At 43.9% G+C, this 22,342-nt stretch overlaps 1 protein-coding gene across 2 annotated transcripts in view; it reads left to right on the top strand.

Annotated features, from left to right (window-relative positions):
• UBE3D (ubiquitin protein ligase E3D) overlaps nucleotides 1-22,342 on the top strand; it is a 457,021-nt gene that overhangs the window by 124,965 nt on the left and 309,714 nt on the right. For both annotated transcript variants that reach the window (XM_082250092.1, XM_082250091.1), the window contains exon 4: nucleotides 12,381-12,606. In XM_082250092.1, the coding sequence (XP_082106218.1) occupies nucleotides 12,381-12,606 (226 nt within the window). The remainder of the gene's footprint in view (nucleotides 1-12,380; nucleotides 12,607-22,342) is intronic.

Raw genomic sequence — 22,342 nt, 5'->3', positions numbered from 1 at the left:
GTTGTGGGGTCTGAGGGCTCTGTGGGTACGGTCAAAGCGTAACGGGTCAGTGGGAGGTTTACCCAATACGGAGTTAAAGATGCCCCTCACCGAGGCCTCAAGGTCCTCATCTCTTGTAGCTTCCGGAAGCCCGCGAATGCGGATATTATTCCGCCGGTTGCGGTTCTCGAGGTCCTCCATCTTGTACAAAGCTGCACGGTGAGCGATCGCTAGCTGTGTGACTTTGTCCTGAAGTTCCTTGATGGAGCCCTTCTGTGCGTCCTGCCTGCGCTCCGTGTAAATGAGACATGTCCGAGCGGACCGCTGTGATCTCCTTCTTGAGCGAACGTTCCAGGTTGCGGAACATGCCGCCTATCTCCTGCTTCAAACCGGGGAGCAGGGAAGACATGTCGGAGGCGGCAGGAGAATGCGACTCGTCCGCGATGTCGGAGAAGAAGGAGGAGGAGGCCGGGGAATGCTCGCGTGGCGAAGCGGAGTGGGCGGAAGAGGCTTTACCCGACTCCGAGGCTGCGGCCCTGCTCCCTCGTGTATGGGAGCCTGAACTTCCCGCGTGCAGGAACTTCTTAATGGACCCGGAGCCGGACGGTTTGGAGGACGAACCCTTCCCGGACCGCTTGCCCGACATGGAGCGTAGATTTGGGGCTTTAGAAAACATTGCCAGGGGTTATATTGCCTAGGACTTGTGGAGACCACCACAGAGGCGATGTTTAAAGATGTAATATCGGCCGATCCAGAGCTCAGCAGAAGACGTCCGGCGCCGTTCACTTCCGGTCACGCCCCCAACTTGTTTAGGACATACAGTTCCCTCTGTTTAATAATGATATGTGCCCCAGGGTATGTGTTTTTATAAAAAATAAGACGATTTCTACCTAATTTAACAGTGCCTCTCGGTGTTCACGTGCCTGGTCACCTCTCCTCCCCAGTTGGACAGCTACATCGGGAGGGGTCGAGAACTCCCACTGACATCAGCAGGGAGGAGAGAGGCAAACAGTTGTGAGCACAAGGAGGCGCTGTGGTATAAGGTAGAAATCGTCATATTTTTTATGAAATGCATACAGTGGGGCACATGCAGTGGCTTCACTAGGGTTGGTGTCACCCGGTGCGGTAACTCACAGTGTCACCCGAACCCCCTTAATAATGTTTATTTTTTTTTACTAATGTAACTCGTAAATCATAACTCCCATATAACACTAAATGTAATGGCAATAGTGACATTAACAACTTGGAAAATGAAAATGACCTTTAAATTACAATATCCTATGAAAATAATAGAATTCAAAATTTTTATTTTTACAAAATTATGTTTATTTTAGCATAACATTATTGGAAAAAAAATACCGTAAAAATAAACAGGAACTAAAACACAAGTATTTAGTGAACATCTCAACTAAATCAGAACTTTGCAAGCTATGTCTGTATATATGTTTCTATATGTGTGTGTGTTTCTGTGTATGAGACTTTTTGCTAGTTAGGTATTTATGAACAAGTGTTGCTAGATAGATATGTGTGAGCGTTACAAATATATATATTCACACACACACATAAAGGGGGATTGCAGTGCCATGACTGGGCCTAGACTAGAACAACCAGAAATCTAAATATATTACCACTGCAAAAGGTGAGGCATTGTACTCCAAAACATTTCCTAATTATCTGAATGTTAGCAGTAATGACTACAAGTGCTGACATAGAGCACTAAATGTACTGATACATACAAATTTGTTCATTCCTGCAAGTTACAAAAATAATATAATTATTTCAACTCTCTAAATCTTTTGGGCACAAGCAAAACAAGCGGCATATTGCTCGATACATCGCAAATCCCTGGTACACAACATTTTATAACATCCCTTGTATTGTATCTCCGTAAGCCTTTAACTTTTCAATCTTTATTCTCATTCTTTTCTCTTTCATTCATTGACGGTCGCAGCTTCATATCTTCATTGACAGCTGGGTTATGCTGCTCTTCCTAGGAGTACACTAGGACATTTTCACTTAGGGGTATACTCGCTTTTGTTGCCAGCGGTTTAGACATTAATGGCTGTGTGTTGTTATTTTGATGGGACAGCAAATGTATACTGTTATACAAGCTGTACACTCACTGCTTTACATTGTAGCAAAGTGTCATTTCTTCAGTGTTGTCACACGAAAAGATATAATAAAATATTTACAAAAATATGAGGGGTTTAGTCACTTTTGTGAGATACTGTGTGTGTGTGTGTGTATATATATATATATATATATATATATATATATATATATATATATATAGACAAGTCCAGAAATACAGTTGGCATAGAAAAAAATCAACTCTCTTTAAAATAATCACATTTTGTTTCAATGCAGCCTGGGATAAAGACAGACACAATTTTTGTTTTATCAAGCCATATTTTAACATCCAGGTGATATAACACCGTCATGTCAGGAAAAAAAATTCAAAAACAGAATCACGGAGTTGGAAAAATGATCCCCCTTCCTAAAAATGCCTTGTAAACTCAATCAGGTGTAGCTAATCACCTTCTAAATGGCACACAAAGCCATTCGACTTTCAACTGTAATTAGATGGGGTCATTATGATTAGCTCAGCATGAAAAGCGCTTTCCTGGAGCATTTCAGTCCCTTGTCATGCAACTGAATCAAACAGTCAACTATGGGTGACAAGACACTGTCCCCGGGATCTCCAGATAAGGAGATGGAAAAAAAGGCTTTATAAATGCCAGGAAGCACAGTGACGTCTATTATTAAGAAGTGAAAGGCATTTCGTACAACACAGACCCTCCCTTGATAAGGATGTCGCTACAAACTAAATGAAAGAGCCAGGAGGAAACTGGTCAGAGAGGCCAGCAAGAGGCCTACAGCAACTCAGAAGCAATTGCAGTAATCTAAGACAAAGAGTGGTCTTTGTGTTGTGTGCAAGAAACGCCACATGCAATCATGACTAAGCTGTGCCAAAGTACCTTGAAGATTCTGAGGCCACATGAAAAAAGGTGTAACTGAACTTGAGCAAACCTGCAAAGAAGAGTGGGCAAATATTGCAAAGTCTAAATGTGCAAAGTTAGTACAGACAAATCCCAACAGAATAAAGGCTGGAATTAAAGCAAAAGGTGGTTCAACAAAATAATGACACAAGGGGATTATCCTTTTTCCAGCTATCTTTTCTATACCTACTGTAGAGGATCATTTTTTTTTCTTAATTAAATGTTTAATTACATTTGCTTTTTTGCACAAAGAATATAAGTTTGTCTGAGCCTACCTTAAAGAAGAACTTTGTTAAAATTAGTAACAGCTGAGAGAATGAACACTTTGGTTAGGGCTACGTAACATACAACACAGAGTATTGAGGTGAGGGGTTAGAGAGAGGGGGTGAGAGGAGGGGGAGGGAGGGAGAGAGAAAGAAAGAAGGGGAAGAAGGGAGAGAGAGAGGGGGCATTGGGGTGGAGAGAGAGAGAGGAAGGTAAGAGAGACCCTCTATGGCACTGCAAATCCCAGCATAGCAGGCTCCCACTGCTCAGCTCCCCACACACAGCCAAGAAAACATCCATCGCAGTGCTGGGTCACTACAGCCTGTCAGCCCCCCCATACAGACACACAATTACACGCCAGTTAAAGGAGCATGGTTAACTGGAGTTAAAGCCTACACATAAAGTAATATAACTACTTGCCCTCGGGAAGATTTTACTCACTTTTTGACCAGGCCATTTTTTTCCTATTCAGCACTGTGCTAATTTAACTGACAATTGCACGATCATGCAACACTGTACCTAAATCAAATTTATATACTTTTTTTTACAGAAATTAGCTTTCTTTTGGTGGTATTTGATCACCACTGTTTTTTTTCTTGAACATTTTAAAAAAAATATACATATTTTCTACTTTCCGCTATAAAACATATCCATTTAAAAAACAACATTGCTTAATGATTTTAAGCTAAAATTATTCTGCTACGTCTTTGGTAGAAAAAAAAAATCACAAGTGTATATTATTTGGTGTGTATTAAAGTTATAGCATCTACAAACTATGGGATATATACTGGCTTTTTTTATACTAGTAGTGGAAGCAATTAGCGACTTATAGTGGGACTGTGATAGTGGGGGTCGCAGGACAAGAGTTCTAAATCCTCCCGTACATTCTCGGGAGGTTCCAAGAGACCCTTGGGCTGGTAAATCAAAAGCTGGCTCCGCAGACAAGTCGTCCTCTGCCTGAAGGAGCGCCCTCACCTGTACATGGGATGGGGGTACGTCTTTACTTCTTTCCAGACCCGTGGACCTCCTTCATTCAAGACAAATGGCTCCACGATTTGATTCGTTTCGGTTACAAGAATGGGTTTCGGTCCTTGCCTCCAGCAAGGTTCTTTCCTTCCAACCTGCTCCTGTCCCCAGATCTGCTACAGGGCCTTCTCGGGGCGGTTCAGGATTTGCTCTCACAAGGAGTCATTGTACCAGTTCCAGAGTCGGAATGGTTTCAGGGATTTTATTCAAACCTATTTACTGTTCCCAGGAAGGAGGGCAAGGTCCGTCCAATCTTGGACCTCAAGGCCCTGAACCGCCTTGTGCAGGTTCAGAAATCCAGAATGGAGTCTATTTGCATGGTAGTGGCATCCCTTCATCAAGGGGATTTTCTGGCCTCTATCGATATCAAGGACGCTTACATTCATATCCCAATATATGTTGGGCATCAGTGTTTTCTTCGCTTAGCCGTAGGTGAGGAGCACTATCAATTTGTGGCGTTACCCTTTGGTCTCGCCTCAGCTCATCTGGTGTTCACAAAAGTGTTGGCCCATTGTTAGCCTTGCTCAGGCAGAGGGGGGCTGCGGGACTGGAGTACCTGGATGATCTCCTTCTGCAAGCAGAGTCTCCGTCTGTCCTACAGGATGATTTGGACCTCACAGTGCCAACTATGCAAGAGTTCGGCTGAATGCTGAATTTTCGAAAATCAGCTCTGATTCCATCCAACAAATTGGACTACCTGGGCCTGACTCTGGATTCAGCCTCCGCTCAGGTGTTTGTTCCAGAAGCAAAACTGCTGAAGTTGCAGCATGCGATTCGGCTCCTGTTATCCAACTGCCAGTCATCTCTCAGGACTTGAATACAAGTGCTGTGTTTGATGGTCTCCACCTTTAGGGCGGTTCAGTTTGCTCAGTATCATACCAGACCTCTGCAAAAGGAGATCTTGGCCAAATGGGACAAGAATCCTTGGTTCCTGGACAATCTGGTCCTGTTGTGCTGGAGTACTAGGGGATCCTTGCTGTGGTGTTGCCACATCCCGGCGCTTCAGCAGGGAAAGTCCTTTCTTCCCCTGTACTGGACGGTGGTTTCCACGAACGCCAGCCTGTCCTGGTGGGGAGGTGTCTTTGGCACGGATTCAGCCCAGGGAGTTGGATCTCTGGAGGAGTCCTGCCTGCCGATCAATATCCTGGAAATTTGGGTGGTCAGGCTTTGCCTGTCCCTAGTGGACGGATCGTCTGCAGGGGTGTCTGGTAAGGATTCAATCGAACAACACCATGGCTGTGATGGCATATGTCAACCATCAAGGGGGCGCCAAAGATGTGGCCGGCATTCTAAGGTGGGCAGAACACTTTGTTCCAGCCCTCTTGGCTGTACACATTCCAGGGGTGGAAAATTGGCAGGCGGGCTATCTCAGTCTTCAGGCCTTGAGTCCGGTCAAATGGTCCCTTCACCCGGAGGTGTTTTAACAATTGTGTCTCCGGCGGGTAACTCACGATGTGGACCTGTTAGCCTCTCGCCGCAACCAGAAGGTTCCAAGATTTGTGGCAAGGTCTCGGGATCCTCTGGTCGATGCTGCCGACGTTCTTAGGCCCCTTGGGGCCAGTATAGTTTGATATATGCCTTTCCTCCGCTACAACATCTGCAGAGACTTCTGTGCAAAATTGAGGCAGAAGGGATTGCAGTCATTCTGGTGGCCCCAGACTGGCCTGGTAAGACTGGTAGTCGATTTCCCTTGATGACTCCCTCAGAGAAGTTCTTTTATCTCAAGGACCAATCTTCCATCCTTCTTTATGGTCGCTGGCTTTAACCGCTTGGCTATTGAAAACAAGGTACTGAAGGACAGAGGGTTGTCAGATTCAGTAATTCCTACTCTGGTAGAAGCTAGTAAATCTACTTCTAGGAAGATTTATCATCGCGTTTGGAAGGCGTACATTACTTGGTATGAGTCTCGGGGGGTTTCCCCCTGTTCCTTTTCGGTGTCAGGTCTGCTGGTGTTTCTACAAATAGGTGGAGATCAGCGTTTGGCCCTGGGCACCATCAAGGGTCAGATTTTAGCTTTGGCAATTTTTTTTTCCCAGCGGTCGTTGCCCACTAATTCCTTGGTTCACACCTTCGTGTGGGGGGATTGCCATCTAGCTCCTCTGGTAAGGTCCCCAGTGTCTCCGTGGGATCTTAATCTGGTACTGTCGGTTCTTCAAAAATCGCCTTTTGAAAATATTTGTGAACTTCCTCAGCTTACTCTGTCACAGAAGGTGGCTTTCTTTGTAGCTATTACTTTTGCACGCAGGGTCTCAGAGCTGGCTTTGTTGTCCTGTCGGTCACCTTACCTGGTGGTTCACAGGGACAAAGTGGTACTACAACCCTGTCAGTTGTTCCTTCCTAAGGTCATCTTGGGGTTCCACTTAGATGAAGACATTGTGTTGCCTTCAATTTGTCCTAAGCCAAAACAGCCAAAAGAAATTGCTTTGCATTCCCTGGATGTGGTTCGGGCCATCAGGGTGTACTTGGCGGCGACTGAGTCGATTCGCAATTTGAATTTCTTCTTTGTCCTTACGGATGGTTCTCGTAAGGGGCAGGCTGCATCTGCTGCGACTATTTCCAGGTGGATCAGACAGACCGTGGTGCAGGCCTATTCTATCAAGGGTCAGGTTCCTCCTTTCTGTGGCGCATACTACAAGGGTGCTTAGTGCCTCCTGGGCCTTCCGTCATCAGGCGTCTGTGGTCCAGGTTTGCAAGGCGGCCACCTGGTCATCTGTACACACAACAAAGTTTTACGAGATGGATGTACTAGCATCTGCAGATGCTGCGTTCGGCTGCAAAGTTTTGCAGGCTGCTGTTGCAGAGGCTCCTGCCACTTGAGGGTGTATTTTTTTCCTATTAGGTGAGCTCCAGTTGTTCCTGGTTGAGCTGCTGTTTTGCTAAGTTTACCCCTTTTGGGAAATATGTTTATTACTGTGTTTTTTCTCACCCCTCATGTTGACACTGCTTTGGGACTTCCCAAGGGTCAAAGAAGATATGGAGCTGTGTCCATCAATGAACAAAGAAAACTGGATTTTTGTCTTACTGTAAAATCCTTTTCTCTGATGTTCATTGACCGACACAACACCACCCCTCTGTTGAGTTAGGTATTCTTCTGACACTGCTTGTTACAAAACTGAAGTCCTTTAGCAGGAAGTGGGAGTATACCCCCTGGGACTGCCCTATAGATATAGTCAATTCTTTTCCACCTAGTGTCATACTCCTAAGGAGAGCAGCATAACCCAAGGGTCAAAGAACATATGGAAGTGTCCGTCAATGAACATGAGAGAGAGGATTTTTTACGGTACAACAAAAATCTGTTTTTTATGCACAAAAAAATAAAAAACAGTTTTCTATGAAAACCCCCCCAAAAAAAGGAAGCCTTTAGCTATATTTAAAGCTGAACTCCAGCTTTTGTTACACTTTAGAGTTCGCTTAGGCCAAACTGGCCCAAACGAACTGTGCCCCTCGCTAACATGTGAGGCCGCTAGAGTGCTATATAAACTGTGTCTAGCTGAGTACATAGCACTGTGTTTCGGGTGGGAGCCAAAACTTTCCTGTCTCATGTCCAGAACACAATAGTGTCTGAGTGACGCTCAGCCATTCATAGAAAGCAATGTATTCTAGCAATGGATCCTCTGATTGGCTAAGTCAGAAGTTGTTACATCATCAGCCTGCCTTTCTGACAGAGGATATGTTATGTTATATTAGTGCTGCAACGACTCGTCAACGTAATCGTTTGCGTCGACTAAAGAAATACGTTGACATGTGTGAAAGGCGTTTACGCGTCACATGTGACGTCAACACGCCCCCTGCTCGTGCCGGCCGTTCTCCTCCTCCCCTCTCCTCGGAGTGCATGAGACTGACACTGAGGCATGAAAAGACCGGGAGATAATAAGGTAATCACGCAGGCATCAGTTTACATTGTTTTCACATTCCTCAATTGTATGCCAAGTCATTTAACTATTGCCCGCCTGCCTGAGGAAATCCTATCAGCAGCTTCTGCTAAAATACTAAACGAGGCTTCCCGGAGGAGCGTGCGCGGGTCACCGTCCGTTATCAGTCCTGCCCGGCTCCTCGTCCATTGTTCTATACCAGTGTCAGGATGGGGGGGGGGGGGCTTCCTGTGTCCTGGCCGCGGTGGGGATTGCATGTTCCTGCAGCTTTCTATACATGAGGGACAAGCTGAGCGGTTACCATCATCTCTCCCCCCCACCAATAACAGAAAAGTCCAGCAGTTACCATCACCCCCCATAACGGAAAAGTCCAGCAGTTACTACCATCACCCCCTCCCCCCCCCCCCCATAAATAAAAAGTCCAGCAGTTACCATCATCACCCCCATAATGGAATAATGGAAAAGTCTAGCAGCTACCATCTCTCTCTCTCTCTCCCCCCCCCCCCCCATAAAGAAAGGAAAAAGTCGAGCGGTTACCAACATCTAACACCCCCCTGAGGAATGGAAGGTTACCCCCTCTCCCACACTGTAAAATGCAGACTAGTCTGGTGGGATATGATTAATAAATCCTGTATAATGGGGGGCCAGAAATTGTTCCCTTTTTACATTTTATTTTTGCCACTTCATTTTTGTATACTGTAAAAACGTCAACCACATTGAAGTATTTTTTGGAAAAAAATTTAACAAAAGTTGAAATATTATATTAGAAGTTGTACGTATTATTTTTTGTAAAGTTATTCAAAGGATTTATTAGCTAATCAAAAAAGTACACTCGATTAAGCAAAAAAAATAAAATAAAAATAATCGCTAGAATAGTCGACAGACAAAATAATCGTTAGTTGCAGCCCTATGTTATTGTTGAATTCGTTTAACACATTCATATGTGGGTATTTATGAAAGCACCAGAAGACTTTTTCACACATTCAGATAAGCAAAAATGTTTTTCTTTTTTTCTTTGATACAATATCAGTTTAGTAATAATTTTTCTTTCACACAGTAGGATTTATGATTTAAGCAAGGATTGTAAAAGTATTTATTTGGATACACCTATATACAGCGCTGTCATTTTTTTGCCTATATTTGTGATTGAGACATTCTCAATAGGATAGCAGCAGTATCAGGTAAAAAGCAATTATCACCTAGGTGCTGTCATTTGTTTTGCATCTAATTAGAGTAAGCTTAGTATTCATTACTAGAGTACATCGCTTTCGATGAATGGCTAAGCGTCACTCAGACAAACTCTATTGTGTTCTGAGTATGAGACAGGATTCCTGTCTCGGCTCGCACCAGTAACACAGTGCTGTATGAAGCCTCAGCTATACAGTTTATATAGCACTTCCAGCAGCCTCACATGTTAGTAAGGGACATAGTTTGTTTGGGCCAACTCGTCCCAAACAAACTATGTAAAGTGTAGCAAAACCTAGATCAGCTTTAAAACTGCTGGGTTGGGCAGTGGCGTTTGCCACTTGCAATTATTTTTTTTACAGTGCGAAGTAGGGCTGCACGATATTGGAAAAAAAGTACATTGCGATATTTTTTTTTCCAACGATATATATTGCGATATTGAGAGGAAATCATGGAAGTATTGCAGCAGGGCAGCCTTCTTCTGATTGTAATTGCAGATTGCACCATACAGCCAGGGCAAGCCAGGGTTAATGTTATTGTAGGGATTGACAGTGACAGTCAGTGTGGATTAGGCACAGTCAGGACTCAGTGGTGGCAGGAGGTAGAAGATCACAAGCCTGACATGACATCCGTCCACGGTGTACTGAACTACTCAGTGAACTGACTCTTCACTCTGAACTGATACAAATTTACAAGTTTGTATCCAGTTCTTCAGTGTCAGTGAGCTAGGAGCCACTGATTGGTTATAGGGAGGAGCTGAGCTCCTCACTCTAGGATCATATTACCATCAGCTGGAGAACTAAGCTAGCTGCTGGCAGGCAGACTGAAAGTGTGGGACGGATGTTGGCTCTGTTCTACTACAAAGACTGTGAGTCATCCTGACTTCTCCCTGCCTAATGCCTATGCCTTACATCGTTATCTTCGGCGATGTGACAATCGTCCACGCCCACAGCACGATAGTCGATATCACATCGACTATCGTTCAGCCCTAGTGCGAAGATTTAAAATAATATGGCAATCTTTTTTTTAATCCAATTCTAGCCTTTTTACCATCCAAAATCTTTTTTTCTGATGGCCTTACAGATATCTCTATATCTTGGCATGATGGCACCAAACATGTCAAAGAAAAAAAAAAAAAAAAAGAACATGACACCCCAGATATCTAAAGTTTAAATATCATAGTCTCCACCTCACTAAGGAGGTTCTATACATTGACACTTTAATCTGGCTTAGATTATAATTTCATGGATTTGTGAGCAGTGGTAAATGTAGCAATGTGGTAACTGTACTTACTTTTTCATGTGGCAAAACTGTATTTTTGTGAAATTAGATTGTGATTGTTCAAATTAGGGATGCACCGAAATGAAAATTCTGGGCCGAAACCGAAAATGCAGGATGCCCTTGGCCGAAAACCGAAAATGACTTTTTTCCCCCAAATGATTTTAAAATAGATAGAACAGGGGGCATACATCAAAAACAGGCAGCGACGTACACCTGTAGCTAGTATGTAGTATATGTACTGTGACGGATTTGCAAGTGGTTAATTAAATTACCAATGGTATTTGTATTATGCAGCATGAGGGGGTTAATTTATTGCCACTGCTGGTCACTGATGCATTAGTGACCGACCAGTGGCAGTTAATTAACCCCTTTGTGCTGCATTAGTGCAACCAGTATCAGTGTTAATTAACACTGGTTGCACTGATACTGGTTGCACTGATACTGGTTGCACTAATGCAGCACAAAGGGGTTAATTAACTGCCACTGGTCAGTCACTAATGCATCAGTGACCAGCAGTGGCAATATATTAACCCCCTCATGCTGCATAATACTAGATACCATTGGTAGAGTATCATCAGTATAGTATCGCAGGGCAGCTCCACTCTATTTAAACCAGCTCTGCAAGATCAGGTCAGTAAAAGTGACAGAAGACAGCAGCACATCCAATTTCCAAAATAAAAATTGTCTTACAGTTAACTGCTCAAGATTAGTGGAGTTCAGTAAACAGGTAATGGGTTTGTGAAACTAGTTCTAACCTGAACCAACAGTAAATCCTCCAAAAATAAAATAAAAACCCATGCAGCACACACACACAGCTCAAACTAGTTGAATGGAAGCTGAAATGGTTAACAGCCATGTGTTCCTGCAGCATCTTTCTTATCAGTGTTATCAGGCAATGTACAGCTCAGGGAGATAAAACCATAAGGAGTGAGGGGAGAGGAGGCTGATCGGTAACCTGCATGATGCCTGAATACACAGCTATCTGGAACACACTGCAGTCCACCAGCATTCCAATGTGACATTGCTCTAATTCTAGTCATACCTTCTTCTTGCCGTGCAGCTATCTGCTGGTGCTCTCAGTCAAATGTGGCGGGCTGGAGAGGGGTGGGGGAGGAGTGTTTTACTGCATGCTGACTGGCTGTGGATGGGAGGGAGGAGGAGCTCCACATTTCAGCCCGCCCATCCCCGACATCAAAGCTCCGATTTGACAGCTCTGCTCTCTCACTGACTCACACTGTGCTGGAATGAGTAACTGCAGAATGTAGTGATACACTGTCAGCACACCGCCCCTGAATCCGGGGATAGCAGTGATAGTGGACCTGGCCGGCCAATATCAGCGGCCATACATTTTCGGCATCCTTAACCCCTTATCGGCCGAAATTGGATACTCACATTTTCGGCGAAATTATCGGTGGCCGAAATTTCGGTGCACCTCTAGTTCAAATATTTTGAAAATGTCAACAATATTCAGGAGATGTGCTTACTTTTTTACATGGCTTTATGTATATCAAGAGTATGGGAAATAAAAAAAGGAATTCTCAATTAAATTACCGTATACCTTTAGAGAAGCAAAAGGTCTGGAGCAAAAAGATGTAATAAGTTTGATGGAAAAATCAAATGGTAATGAATTGTATGATTTATTTTCCCAAACAAAAAAAAGTCAGGTGCTTTACCTTAATTAAGTATACTTAGTCTAGAGCTGTATTGACTAGCTTCATAATGGTTTCATTCTGTGTGATTAAATGTTGACTGCATTTTCCTGATTCTATTCCAGGCAGTTCCTCCGAGTACTTCCTTTGCCCACTGAAAACTGGAGCTCTTTGGTTGAAGAATGGTGCTGCCACCCTGATCCCTTTGCCAATCGACGATGCTTGCCCAAGGTTAACGACTGCTTTCTGGGAGACACATTCCTTTTGGTGAATAAAGCAAATATCTCAGACCCCCCTGGAGAGACTAATGAGATGTCAGCTGTTCCTCATCCAGTTGATGCTAATGTCTCAGTAAGTTATTAGTGTTAATGACATCAACTAATTGGTACATTTATATTGCCCAGTATAACTTTATTATCTCAAATGAGGTTTACTTCAGGCAGAAAGGGGGCTTTTAATCTTTTTCCGCTACTGTTTGGAAGTGCTCTTATCAAATTGTGGTTTGTGAGTGACTTGAAGGGGGTAATTTTTTTTTTTTTTTTTTACAATATAGCATTTCATAAGATCATATCTTACTGTAGGAGTCAAAGTTTAAAGTCAACCCTGCTGCTACCATTCTGTTCATCAGTTTAACTAGAGACTGATAAAGGAGTTCCTTGATTGATTACAGTGACCTTTTGGTCTTTAGTTAGCACTGTGTACTAAAGTGTAAATCTGCAGTAGATTCTTCCAAACACACATACTTAATAGGAGCAAACATCTTTTTTCATTGCCTTGTGACCCTCAATACTGTTTCTGATAGGTTGCATTAAAGGGGACATCAATTTGGTGACGCACAAACTTTGCTCAATGTCTGCCCTTTGTCGCCTTATTCTTCCTTTTCTTGTTCCACTTTATACAACTGTGGTAGATGATTTGTCTGTCTAAGAAGGACATAAGGTAATGCATTTTCCTTGGTGTGTATAGACAGGCTTAGGAATTAGAATTTTAACATCTGTTTTTGGAAAACAGCTTTTTGGAGAATTGGACGTTTGATGCAGACTGACACAAAAACACCCAAAATATATATGAATAAATAAAGTTGTTTAATAATTCTTTTAATTTTCTTTTTTTTCTTTTTATTTTTTATTTGGGTTTTCATAAGCAAAAAAAAGTCACATTTCTTTTAAAAAGAGCTTTATACAAAAAAGAAACCATCAATCCCCTCACCTCCCCTTCACCCCCCCCCCTCACCTCCCACCTCTTTTCATTCCCATTACTTCCTCCTTTCCTCTTTTGTTAAATCCCCTTCCCTTCCTGTCTCACTTTCCTGGGTGATATTTCCCAAATCTCTGTGTATTTCCTAGTTTTCTTAAACTCTTCCCATCTTTTCCAGATATTAGAGAATCTCCTCATTTGATCCTCTCTGCTTCTACACAAATGTTCCATGTACTCAATTCTATTAAACCAGTCCCCTCAGAGCATAGGGCCCTCGGGTCCAACCCTTTTTTCGGGATTGCCCCTTTTGCTGCATTTATCAAATGTGGTACTATCGTGTTCTTATATTGTTTCATCAGGTTATTTGTTTTGTGGAATAGACAGAGCCACGGGTCATCAGCAATCTCTGTTTCTGCAATCTCCCCTATATATTGCCAATTCTCCTGCCAATAGTCTCTTATTTTTGGACATTCCCACCATATATGTACCATGGTGCCCTTTAAATTACATCCCCTCCAGCATAGCATAGAGTTCCCTGAGTTACATTTCTGAACTTTAACTGGGGTTATATACCACCTGGCCAAACATTTGAAGTTAATTTCTATTGTAATAATATCTCTGGCCAGATCGAATACAGCTCTCAGTATTTTATCCCACTGTTGCTCTTTCAGTCGTTCCCAATTCCTTTTCCCATCCTAGAATGAATGGCGGTATTCCCGGTTCCACACTCTCCATAAGAATTTTATAAATCCGGGAGACATTCTGTTTCGTCACCTTCTGAGTATTACATAGACCTTCAAAAGGAAAATAATCCTCCTCTGACCTAATAGGTTGGGGCAGTGACCTCACAAAATGTCTTAACTGCAAATACCGCCATTCATTCAATATCATTAAATCTCTCTTGTGTGTCAATTCCTGATATGGGCATATTTTCCCTTTTTTTCACTATATCTTTTATCTGTTCATTTTTATCTTTAATCCATTTCCCAAATTGTGTCTCATTTCCCGGGAAAAGGAAAAATGCTGTCCCCGTTAGGTTGCGTCCCAATTCCTAAACACATTCCTAGTCAATTTGTGTGTATTTACATCTATCGTTCTATACAACCATTCGTGCCAGTACAGTAGCTTTGTAATCCCTTTTAAAAACTGGTGCAGCTAATCCCCCTCATGTTTTATCCCTAGTCAGTACTGAGAGCCATATTCTCAGTTTCTTATTCTGCCATATAAACCTTGATATTATTTTTTTCCAATATCTTAAAATAACATATATACCGTAGGTAACATTTGAAATTTATGAAGAATATTCGGCAAAATCACAATTTTAATCATATTTATTCTTCCTACCCAGGAGATTGGCCTTTTTATAATGTCTCGAATTTCCATTTTAATCTCATTGAGTAGTGGGATGTAATTTACATGGTATAAATTCTTCATTGATGATGTTAGTTTTATCCCGAGTAAATTTATATATGTTTTCCCCCAGGTAAATAGATTTTTTTTTTGTATAGCTTGTTAATCATTCTTATTCATATTTCAGACTTTACAGGGTTAATCTTAAAGTTTGAGAGTTTACCATATCTTTTTATTTTATTTTTTTATTAGGTTTGGCAGTGTTATTCTGGGGTTGGATATGTAAAACAGAATGTCATCGGCGTAAGCCACGACTTTATGTTCCTCTTTTCCGATCTTCACCATCTCTATATCCATATTGTTTTTTATAGTTGCTAGTAATGGCTCCAACGACAGCACAAACAAGAGGGGGGAGAGCGGGCATCCTTGTCTTGTACCATTGTACATTTCGAACTCTGGAGACAAGGTCCCATTTACTTTTACGGTAGCCATTGGTTGTTTATATAAGGTTTTGATGCACTGGGTCATCTTATTTGCCATTCCCATCGCTTCTATTGTACTCATCATAAATCTCCAGTCTACCCCGTCGAATACCTTTTCGGCGTCTATCGACAGGAGTAGCGCTGGGGACTGTTCCCTTCCGGAATTTTGCATTAGAAGCAGAGTTTTTATCCCATTATCTTTACCTTTTCTCTTCGGGATCAAGCTGGATGGGTCTGCAATCGGGCATCAGCTTTTTTAATCACGTAGCCAAGACCTTTGCATGTAATTTGGTGTCTGTATTTAATAGTGCTATAGGTCTATAGCTTGAGCATTAGGTGGCATCTTTCCCTTCTTTATGTACAACAGTGAGATGTGCATGCGGTGCTTCCTTCCTCATCTCTCATTTCTCCTCCTCCCAATCCGTTCATATATTTACATAGTTTAGGTACTAATTGCTCATTACATTTTTTATAAGAGGTTGTGAACCCATCTGGTCCTGGGCTCTTACCTGTTACTGTATTCTTTAATGCCAGTTGAATTTCCTCTTCAGTTATTGGTTCCTCTAAGGCTTGTAGTTTTTCTGCTGAAATTTTGGAGAGATTTGCTTCCTTAAGGTAGTCATGAATATCTACCCTGTCACCCTTACTGAGTATAAGGAACTATAATAAGGCTCCATGTACACGGGATGTTGTAAATGGCCGTTTAGGAGCAGTTGGGCGTTTTTTTCAGAAGCCCCTGAACCCATCTACATTTCATCTTATCTGTCCATGTACACAGGGTCGTTTACAGTCATTTGCAGGCAGTTGAGTTCAGGGATATTTTTTCTAACGCAATTATTTGCTTTCGAACCTGTGTTTCCCGGCGTTTCAAACGTAGAAACGCGGCTGAACGTGACCGAACCTGATGAACGTACGTTCAGCCACGTTATAAGTTTTTTTCTTCCATTCAAAATCAATGGTTCCCTATGGGAGCCTATTGATTTGAATGGAAGTCGCACCACAAGTCGGATCAGGATGATCCGACTTGCGGCGTGACTTGCGCTGTGAGAATCTTGAGGGGGAACTCCGAGCCAAAAATGGGAAAAAACTGCGTGGGGGTCCCCCCCAGGTTCCAAACCAGGCCCTTCGGGTCTGGTATGGAATTTGAGGGTAGCCCCATGCCGAAAAATCGGCGTGGGGTCCCCCCCAAAATCCATACCAGACCCTTATCCGAGCATGCAGCCCAGTAGGGCAGGAAGGGGGAGGGGACGAGCGAACGGCCCAACCCCCCTGGACCATACCAGGCCACATGCCCTCAACATGGGGGGGGTGTTGGTGCTTTGGGGCAGGGGGAGCTCTGCACCCCCCACATCAAAGCACCTTGCCCCCATGTTGATGAGGACAAGGGCCTCATCCCCACAACCCTGGCTGGTGGTTGCGGGGGTCTGCGGGCAGGGGGCTCATCTGAATCTGGAAGCCCCCTTTAACAAGGGGAACCCCAGATCCCGGACCCCCTCCCTATGTGAATGGGTATGGGGTACACTGTACCCCTACCCATTCACCCCATAAAAGGCAGTGTATGTAAATAACGACAGGAGACGTTTTGGAAAGTTTATTAAAAATCTTCATCCGGTCTTCTCTGCTCTGGTCTTCTCCCTCTCCTGGTCTTCTGCTCTTTTGCTGTCCGATCTTCTGCTCTTTTGCCCTCGGCTCTTCTCTTCTCTTCTTCCTCCGGTCCTCCGACAATGTCTCCGGTGATTATGCCGGTCTCCGGGCTCTGCAGCTTGTTATATAGCCATTGTGGGCGTGGCCCCCGATGACATCACCGGGAGGCCCCGCCCCCTCGTGTCACAGAGACCGGAGACCAGCATAATCACCGGAGACATCGTCGGAGGAAGAAGAAGAGAAGAGCCGAGGGCAAAAGTGCAGAAGAGTGGACAGCAAAAGAGCAGAAGACCAGAGCAGAGAAGACCGGATGAAGATTTTTAATAAACTTTCCAAAATGTCTCCTGTCGTTATTTACATACACTGCCTTTTATGGGGTGAAAGGGTAGGGGTACAGTGTACCCCATACCCATTCACATAGGGAGGGGGTCTGGGATCTGGGGGGCCCCCTTGTCCTCATCAACATGGGGGCAAGGTGCTTTGGGGTGGGGGGTGGAGAGCTCCCCCTGCCCCAAAGCACCAACACCCCCCCATGTTGAGGGCATGTGGCCTGGTATGGTCCGGGGGGGTGGGGCCGCTCGCTCGTCCCCTCCCCCTTCCTGCCCTACCGGGCTGCGTGCTCGGATAAGGGTCTGGTATGGATTTTGGGGGGGACCCCACGCCGTTTTTTCGGCGTGGGGCTACCCTCAAATTCCATACCAGACCCATTTTTGGCGTGGAGTTCCCCCTCAAGATTCTCACAGCGCAAGTCGCGCCGCAAGTCGGATCATCCTGATCTGACTTGCGGTGCGACTTCCATTCAAATCAATAGGCTCCCATAGGGAACCATTGATTTTGAATGGAGGCAGAAAAAAACGCTGCTAAAAGCAACGTGGCCAAACGTGCAATAACGCAAATGGAAAAAGCTACTGAAAGCACGTTTAACAGCTGCTTTTTCCCGGCGTCCGAACTAGCTTTGCAGCACGTTTTTTCTAACATCCCGTGTACATGGAGCCTAACTATAAAAAAACTTTTTACATTTTTCCTATAAAGGTTGCTGCTTTCTTTTTTTTTTAACTATTCTTGCTAAGTGTTTCCCGGGTTTATTCCCCCATAGGTATCTGTCTTTGGTTACTTTTTTTTTTTTTTTTTTAATTTAACCACTTGCCTACAGTGCACTTTCACCCCCTTCCTGCCCAGACCGATTTTCAGCTTTCAGCGCTCTCACACTTTGAATGACAATTACTCAGTCATGCAACACTGTACCCATAAAAAAATTGTGTCCATTTCTTCACACAAATAGAGCTTTCTTTTGATGGTATTTAATCACTACTGGATTTTTTATTTTTTTTGCTATAAATAAAAAGACTGAAAATATTGTGAAAAAAAACACATTTTTCTTTGTTTCGGTCATAAAATTTTGCAAATTAGTCATTTTTCTTCACAAATTTTGGCCAAAATTTATACTGCTACTTATCGTTGGTAAAAAAAAAAAACCCAAATAAGTGTATATTATTTGGTCTTTTTTAAAGTTCTAGAGTCCACAAGTTATGGCGCTTATCATTGAAAATTGACCTTACTTGATCACACCTGATGTACTGAAGGCCTATCTCATTTCTTGAGACACTAAAAAGTCAGGAAAGTACAAATACCCCCCAAATGACCCCTTTTTGGAAAGAAGACATTCCAATGTATTTAATAAGGGGCATGGTGAGTTTTTTGAAGTTGTAATTTTTTCCCACAATTCTTTGCAAAATGAAGATTTTTTATTTATTTATTTTTTACAAATTGACATATTAACAGATTATTTCTCTCACACAGCATATATATACTTGCAACTACACCCCAAAACACATTCTACTACTCCTCCTGAGTATACCACATGTGTGAGACTTTTTCACAGCCTGGCCACATACAGAGGCCTAACATCCAAGTAGCACTGTCCGGCATTCTAGGAGCATAAATTAGACATATAATTTCCTGACAACCTATCGCACTTTTGAAGGCCCTGGAGCACCTGGACAATGGAAACCCCCATAAAATGACCCCATTTTGAAAAGCAAACGCCCCAACGTATAATTTTTGAGGCATAATGAGTCTTTTGAACATGTCATTTTTTTCCACAAGTTTTTGGAAACTGTGGAAAGAAAATGAAAATGCATTTTTTTTACACAAAGTTGTCCATTTATGAAATATTTCCAACACATAGCATGCACATAGCAAAAATTGCACCCCAAAATACATTCTGCTATTCCTCCTGAGTATGGTGATACCACATGTGTAACACTTTTACACAGCCTAGCTACATACAGAGGCCTAACATCCAAGTAGCACTTTACACAAAGTTGTCCATTTATCCACTTTAAGACTGGGCCTATTTTTTACACTTGGTGTTTACAAGCTAAAATCATTTTATTTGCTAGAAAACTACTTAGAACCCTCAAACATTATATATTTTTTTTTAGCAGAGACCCTAGGGAATAAAATGGAGATCGTTGCAATATTTTTTATCACACCATATCTGCTTTTTTTTTTTAATTAAAAAATAAGAAAACAGTAAATTTAGCCCAATTTTTTCCATAATGTGAAAGATAATGTTACGCCAAGTAATTAGATACCCAACATGTCATGCTTCAAAATTGCGCACGCTCACAGAATGGCACCAAACATTGGTACTTAAAAATCCCCATAGGCAACATTTTAAAAATTTCTACAGGTTACCAGCTTAGAGTTACAGAGGAGGTCTAGAGCTCAAATTATTGCTCTCGCTCTAACGATCACGGCCATACCTCACATGTGTGGTTTAAACACCGTTTACATATGTGGGCGGGACTTGCGTATGCGTTCGCTTCTGCGCGCGAGCTAACGGGGACAGGGCGCTTTAATTTTTTTTTCCTATTTATTATTTTTACACAGTTTTAAAAAAAAATAAATGTTTTGATCATTTTTATTCCTATTACAAGGAATGTAAACATCTCTTGTAATAGACATAGTCATGACAGGTCCTCTTTATTGTGAGATCTGGGGTCAAAAAGACCTCAGACCTCAAAACTACACTAAAAAGGAAAAAAAAAAAATTGTTGGAAAAAAAAAAAAAAGTGGCCCTTTAAACTGGTTGCTAGGCAACGACTTTTGACGTAGCTCCGGTCCTCCAAGACCATAAAGTCGAGTGAGGGCCATCTTGCCCTCACTCGACTTCCTGTCCCTGAGGATCCGGGACCAGATAGTTTTCCCTGCTGCCGGCGGGTCCGGTAAGCTGGGAAAACGTCTGGGACGCGGCGGGAGGGGGGGACCTGTTCCCCTGCACCGTAAGGGTAATTCCGCGGCGAATCCACCACTGGGACCACCCTTCTCTGAAAGCCGACCGCTCGCCGTTTAAAAAAATACTGGGGTTATGGCAGCTATCTGCTGCCATAACCCCAGTATTTAGCTTTTAATGGGCGACGTATATAGTCGTTAGGCGGTCAGTAAGTTGTTGCATGTATATAGCAAAAATTTCACCCCAAAATACATTGTATAAAGGAAAGTGTACAGGAATAGTCTGAGTCCATCTCCGATCCGCTACTATTAGCGATTTCAAATTCTGAATCGGATTCGGGATTTGATTCGGATATTGATGAGAGCTCCCCGGTGCTCTCATCAGTCATGGAGAGGACCTGAAGGGCCTCCTCGCTGCTGTACATCCTTTTTGACGTGCTGGCTGTGATAGGCTGTGCGACGGGTGACGGTTGACTGCGGATGATCACTGATGGGTGGCAAGTGACTGATAGGTGGCAGGTGACGGTCACTGATGGGGTGACAGATGACGATGACTGATGGGTTGACAGATGACGATGAGTGGTGGGGTGGCAGGTGACGATGAGTGGTGGGGTGGCAGGTGACGATGACTGATGGGGTGACAGATGACGATGACTGATGGGGTGACAGGTGACAATGACTGATGGGGTGACAGATGACAATGACTGATGGGGTGACAGATGACAATGACTGATGGGGTGACAGGTGACGATGATTGATGGGGTGACAGGTGACGATGATTGATGGGGTGACAGGTGACGATGATTGATGGGGTGACAGGTGACGATGATTGATGGGGTGACAGATGACGATGATTGATGGGGTGACAGATGACGATCACTGATGGGGTGACAGCCAGGTGACGATCACTGATGGGGTGACAAGTGACAATGATTGATGGGGTGACAAGTGACGATCACTGATGGGGTGACAAGTCACGATGAGTGATTGGGTGACAGGTGACGATGACTGATGGGGTGACAGGTGACGGTGATTGATGGGGTGACAGGTGACGGGCGATGGTCACCGATGGTGCACGGCGGTACTGATGGCAGTCTCTGGTGACAGGTGCACTTTAGGCTACGTTCACATGTGAGCGTAGCAATCATGGGCAGAATCACCGCGATTCTTCCCGCATTCCGGAAATCATTGCAAATCGCGGGCCGCCTGTGTGTTGCCTGTGATTTGCAATAGCACCCCAAATGCTGTGCGATGTTGCCGCGATTTCCGCCTGCCGAATCGCGGTAACATCACGCGAACAACGCATGACGCCCCAAAGAAGCTCTTGTACCTTTTTTGGGCGTCATGCGTTGTTTGCGTGATGTTACTGCGATTCGGCAGGCGGAAATCGCGGCAACATCGCACAGCGTTTGGGGTGCTTTAGCAAATCACGGGCAACGCACAGGCGTCCCGCGATTTGCAATGATTTCCGGATTGCGGGCAGAGTCGCGGTGATTCTGCCCGCGATCGCTACGCTCACATGTGAATGTTATGGGTGTCAATTTCTGGGCACTGATGAGGTGACTGTTGGGTGACAGGTGCAATTGGGGGGGGCTGAGGACTGTGTAGGGACCTTTATTTTTGTGCTTTTACTTTGTGACAGGTACACAGAGCAGTAACTCACTGTTTCTGGCTCTGCTCTCCTCACACTGGAACTTGTGTGAGGGGAGAAGAGCTAGTAACAGTGAGTTACTGCTCTGTCTTTACATTTTGTGATCGGCTGTGAATGGATTCACAGCCGATCACATAGTAAACAGTCACTGTCCTAGGGAACACAGTGCCACCGACATGACCGCGCTGCGCGCTCCCGATCGCGCACGCGCGGTCATCTTCTGGGCTTTCCTATTGTGACCGGCTGTGTCATTGGAACACAGCCGATCACGTGGGAAACAGCCACGCCCATTGGCTGTTTCCCCCCTGCCGGTGACCGGCTGTGTCCCGGGGACACGCCGACACCGGCAGTGCAGGGTGGCACGCACACAATCGCGCGCCTGCCCTGCTTTAATGGGTCACGTCATATGACGTCCGCCCAGAACAATGGCCGCACCATCCCGCCGTCATTTGACGGTGGGCGGGCGGCAAGTGGTTAATATTTGTTTATTCAAGAAAAATGGTGATATACAGGAGAAGTACAGAAG

This window comes from Pelophylax lessonae (assembly GCF_965119305.1).
Source record: "Pelophylax lessonae genome assembly, chromosome: 3".
Lineage (NCBI taxonomy): Eukaryota > Metazoa > Chordata > Amphibia > Anura > Ranidae > Pelophylax > Pelophylax lessonae.
Note: the sequence above shows the minus strand (reverse complement) of the source record. Positions and strands in the feature narration are given on the sequence as shown.